Source organism: Nansenia antarctica (assembly GCF_963989245.1).
Source record: "Nansenia antarctica genome assembly, chromosome: 15".
Classification (NCBI taxonomy): Eukaryota; Metazoa; Chordata; class Actinopteri; order Argentiniformes; family Microstomatidae; genus Nansenia; species Nansenia antarctica.
The window spans coordinates 10,307,116-10,312,739 of NC_137685.1; the positions used below are offsets into that span (position 1 = coordinate 10,307,116).

Here is a 5,624-nt window from a genome sequence, read left to right on the forward strand (position 1 = left end):
CTAATGGTATCGTCCGACAGGCAGTGATTTCAGGCAGATGAAGCTGTTTGGGTACTTGGCCAGCAGGACCGGGTTTCCGTCCATCCTGACTTCGTTCAGGTTGGGTCTGATGTAGTACGTGTTGTTGCCCTTGCAGAAGGTGTCCACGCTCACCGCAGTGATGTTGTTGTTCTGCAGAAGAGATAAATAAGAATAAAGTTTAAATGCCTCGCAGTCGTGACGTAGTCTGTTATATGTGACGCCAGCTGGTGAAACCGGGAATAAGTCAGCAATCAATAAAATTGTTCAGACTTTTTAAATAAATGTCAACGTTGGTGAAAATCAACGACACACTCGCTAGTCAACTAACACAGCTTGTTTGTTAGCCTGCTAACTATGTTAAGTAGTGTAATAGTTAACTAGGTAGCCGTGGGGATTAGTCACCGAATCCATTGCATTGCAATATTTTGGGTTGACTAGCGAGTGTGTGATGTGATTTTCAACAACGTTGAACGTAGACTCACCTGTAGATGGACTACCTGATAGACTCACCTGTAGATGAACGACGCGAACACTCTCTGGGATCTGAGGGACGGCCTCTAGCTCGTTGTCTCCCAGAAACAGGTTCAGCAGCTTGGTGAGTTTCTGTTGGAAGAGTCGGATGCAAATGTTAGGTTTCTATTGCTTTATTATTATTATTATTATTATTATTATTATTAGTAGTAGTAGTAGTAGTATATGCCATTTCGCTGACTGTTTGATCCCAAGCGACATTGCAATGAGTGCATACATTTGTCAGTATGGTCCCAGCGGGAATCAAACCCACAACCAAAGTGAGTGTTAGCGGCATGCTCTACCAACTGAGGACCACGCTCCATGTAGAATAACCCCCTGCCGCAATATGTATGTAGCTTCTGGGGATCTAGATATCCTGAAGTACTACTAAGTTTGAAATACTCTCCCTCCCGGCTACATTCCTTGATATGTTCTGTACCTCCACATGTGTTCGATGCAAACACTGTCCGCCTGTAGAGGGATGGATGTGTGATTTCTATCTTTCACTGTGCAAGTACAGTGAACCGTACCTTGAAAGCAGTTGCTTTGACTCCTTTAGTTTTGAGGCGGTTGTGGTTGGCGTTGAAGGAGGTGAGCTTGGCGGGCAACATTGGCAGTTTGACCAGGTCGTTCTCAGCCAATGAGAGCTCCTCAAGCTGTGTCAGCTTTGAGAAGGCGCCGTCTTCGATCTCAGAGATCAGGTTTCCAGTCAAGTCGATTCTTTTCAGAGTGACTGTGAAAACAAAACAAACATATTTGTTTTCTTTGCAATATGTTCAATGGTTAATGGCTACTCACTGGCTTTGTGTTAGTTTGTTTGTATCGTCTGTATTGAGTCATACTAAAAGTGGAGAATTACGTTTTTGAGTTACTTTTCTTGCTTTTCAGTATGGGGAACTATTAGTGGCAAGTCTGGCAACTAATTGAAACTCACCCTGACCAACATAGTATCATTTCATAATGGTATGTTAGTAGTAGTATCTCACTGTTTTACATTATTGAATGTCTGTAATGTGACTCAACAGATTATGGCCATGTTCCACTTACAGTCTCACACCGATTGTTTGAATGGCAACATGCCATTCTTCCCCATGGCAGTGGGCCTCACAAACAAGCTCCCCCCATACATACACACACACACACACACACACACACACACACACACACTCACACACATACAATGCACTGACAGTGCATATAGTTTTATAATTTATTCTAATTTACAGCCTACATAATTATTGTTCTATTGCTCTTTTTGCCATTGTCTTAAATAATTTTTGTTTATATATTGTTGTTTTTTATGTACTATGCATCAACCTCACCAAGTCAATTTCCTATATATGCAAACATACTTATAATAATAAGTCATAAAAAAATAATTCTAATTCTGATTAACAGCTGGCCAGATTCACTCACCAATGTCTGCAAAATCCTTAGCGGTTATCTTCTTGATCTTGTTGTAGCGAGCATAGAGGTAGGCAGTCTCCTTGGGCAACGCAGGCACAGCAGTCATCTCTGGAACCACCTCTTCACAGTAGACTGAACCAGTCAGGCACACGCACAACAGGCATGTCGGGAGCTCTGAAACAATATTTAAAAACATGAAAATTCTGGAATCAGAACTTGAAATTCTGGAATCCCTAGCACTACTACTGTAGCTGTCCGCTGGTCAACATTTTTTATTTATTACCTTAAAGACTTTTGAGGTTTTATTATGTTGTAAAAAACTGTCTGTCATATTTGATTTGTTATACTGGGTTTTTAACGACCTGTTGTTGACGGCTGCTGCTCAGACATAAATCACTCACACCTGGTTCTGACCCAGGCTGACGGGAAGCACACACAGCAACGTGCTTGACAGCTTCCAATTACAGACTGTTGCTCACACACACACACACACGCACGCACGCGCACACGCACACACACGCACACGCACACGCACAGCCAAAGTGCCTGACAGCTTCCAATTAGAGCTCTCTCTCTCACACACACACACACACACACACACACACACACACGTACACACACACAGACAGGCAGACACACACACAGCCAAAGTGCTTGACAGCTTCCACTTAGAGCTCACACACACACACACAGAGCAGAAGTGCATGACAGTTTACAATTAGATCTGTTGCAACAGCAACATGTGGCCATTAAAACTGTGTGTTCCACGACCCCACACAGAGGCCATGAATCAGCCCTGCAGCACCAGACAGAGAGACGGGTAACCCTGACCCCGAGACACCGCTGTAGATCTGAGACCGTTCCATAGGTGGAAGTAAACACTAAGGCGGAATGTCTGCCAAGCCAATCAGAGGACAAGATGAAGCTGTTATTAGATGACTTGTATCAATTTGATCCTCTCAGATGTTTTGAAGTGCCTTGGGGTAGAGGCTAGGAGGCAGGGGCTAGGAGGCATGGGGTAAAAGGCAGGGGGTAGGGGGTAGGGGGTAGGAGGTACAGGCTAGTAGGTAGGGGGTAGGAGGTAGGGGGTAAGAGGCAGAGGCTAGGAGGCAGGGGGTAAGAGGCAGAGGCAAGAGGCAGGGGGTAAAAGGCAGGGGGTAGGAGGTAGGGGCTAGAAGGTAGAGGCTAGGAGGTAGGGGGTAAGAGGTAGGAGGTAGGGGCTAGGGGTTGATTTGGAAGGCAAGTCTCATGGCCCTGGATCTTACCTGAGGCGTCCCCGCCCGCATCTGGACTCAGACTGTCTGGGGCGTCGGCTGGCAGGAAGACCAGGCCGGTGTCATAATCGACCCCGGCTGCTGTCTCTCTCTACAGGAGGTAAAACACACTGTTAGGGATTCTGAAATGCAGACCTAAATACGCTGACCCCTAACACTATGAACTCTCAATTCATATGAAGCGGGGAGATAATGTCTTGAACTGCATCTAAAGTCCAAGAAGATGTGACAAGACATAGTCCTAGTCATGAGCTTCGCTTGCATAACTTTGTTTGTTTGGATGGCTTATTTGGTCACCAGTCAAAAAAACATTGACCAGTTGATTTTTAGTCAGCATTATTTTTAACGATGTCTTTCAAATGTTCACCCTGGCCTGAACTAATGTTCTAGTTCCACTAAAAGCTATGTAGAATCCATGTGATGTGGTATACTAGGTTCTTGTCCACCCCTAAGCTGTTGTATGGACTAGTCTGAAGAATTCAGAACTTGTGTGTGTCCGTCGTCCAGGTGTGTTGTGAACTATGCCGTCTTTCCCAGGGCCCTGACCTCTGACCTCTGACTCTGGTAGGCAGAGGGCTGCTGTTGGAAACGGTGTTCCCTCCAGACTCCGAGACCTCCTCTAGAACCCGCTGGCTCAGTGTGTGTGTGTGTCTGTGTGTGTGTGTGTGTGTGTGTGTGTGTGTGTGTGTGTGTGTGTGTGTGTGTGTGTGTGTGTGTGTGTGTGTGTGGTAGGATAGAGTATATTCTTCTTCTTATGCACCAAGAAAGCATGATCAATTTGAAATTCTGTTGATACTGTTTCTGTTTAGATATTGTTTTGACCATAGAAATATAGTTTATTCTAATTACCATGGTCTGAAGGGACCCGTTCTAGGAATTCTATTTCTTTTCTTTTTTTTTTACATTGTATTGTTGAATCCCCATACATAATTTTAGTGCCAAAACAACCATGTTTTTGTGTTCCCCTGGAAGCCTGCTATCTGCAACTGAGTGAATTTGGGGGCCTCAGTGAGTAACCTTCTCTGGCAGGTCGGGAACCTCTGTTAGTAATGGATGGGAGCTGGTGTTCCCTGGCTCAAAACCCCCCTCTGGAGCCCACTAGCTCAGCCCAGGCCAGTAACTAGGCGAGCCTCGCAGCGATCTTCTGCTGACTAATCACATTGCAGTTTGGAGAAACGCAGCCAAACTGCTCTCAGTCTGTCTCTGATGGGATGGATTTCCTTGGAATTAGAGTTTTGGCCAAACTTTGAGTCGTTCCAAGGTGCTCAGCTGGATCCCTACAGTTTGTTGATTTTTTAAAGGGAAAAAGTGGTCTGTGGTGTGCATGACCATAAGCCACCACCGTTAGCTATGTTTTGTCAGTTAAAATGGCACATACTGTTATTGATTGTTGGTTGATAACGTGGATTTTATTCTATTGAAATAATGATTACTAGTTGCTGAGGCAGCATTTACAAATAACAAACAAATGTTTTGCGTAAAACATTTTTAAAGTATCTGAAATTAATCTGTCACATTTTCTTTCTTCAGAGGTTATGTAGAATATCTTATAGCTTTTAAGAATACATTTCATAGTTATAATGAAAAGTTATTGATCGTAGTTATCATAAATATATTAAAGTATGTTAAACATCTTTGCCACTACAGTTATCTTATGTATGACCTTCATTGATTGAGTCAAAGTGATATTATACATTTTCTATTATTTTATTATATTTTCAAAATATTTGTTTTTATAACACTTAAATCGAATTTAATCACCATTATTAATACTGAAAAAAGACACATTTGCACAAATAAAAAAACATATTATACCTTAGTCCTCCTTGACTCCAAATAGGCTTCTTCATTGAACAGTACATCCCCCTGATTGGCAATAACCTGCCTGAGTGTTGAATCCTGATTAAATTGCCTTCCTGACGAGCAGGCGACCCATGGTGCAAATATCAAGGTGAAGAACAGTGCCTTCCGTGTACTCATCATCTTGTCCAAGCTGCTGTGTGATGTGTTCACTGCTCTGATGTGTGTTCACTGCTGTGTTAAAGTGTGTAAGTCAGCAAGGCAGGACAGGCAGGCTTGAGCCTAGCAGACTATTTTCCCAGTGCCTGTGAGTAAAATGTGATCTGTCAAATCAGTATTTAAAGCCTGCACGAGTAGCTTCCAGGGGATTCTTAAGCAAGAGTTTATGGAACAGACTTTAACCCTTTGCTAGCTATCCCATTCAGATAAACCCCCACCCTCTGCTGATACAGTATAGCTACTGCTGCTACTAAGTCTTTCTGGCAACTTGAGTGTGATGTGAAGGAAAAATATGCACTATTAAAATGCACAGAGAGCAAAAAGCAGTAAAATGCTTCATCACTTTTTACTGTTCTCTGGAGATTTGGCTGATAACCACTCTTATTTAGT

General features: G+C 43.3%; 1 protein-coding gene across 1 annotated transcript; it reads right to left on the reverse strand.

The window, feature by feature from the left end:
- Nucleotides 1-5,151, reverse strand: ogna (osteoglycin, paralog a; the record flags this gene model as incomplete). The annotated part of the gene is made up of 6 exons (XM_080545965.1): nt 1-171; nt 532-624; nt 1,065-1,267; nt 1,951-2,115; nt 3,207-3,306; nt 5,128-5,151. 6 exons carry the CDS (start codon nt 5,149-5,151, stop codon nt 1-3), a joined length of 756 nt encoding a protein of 251 aa, XP_080402091.1.
- Nucleotides 5,152-5,624: the final 473 nt, after the last annotated feature.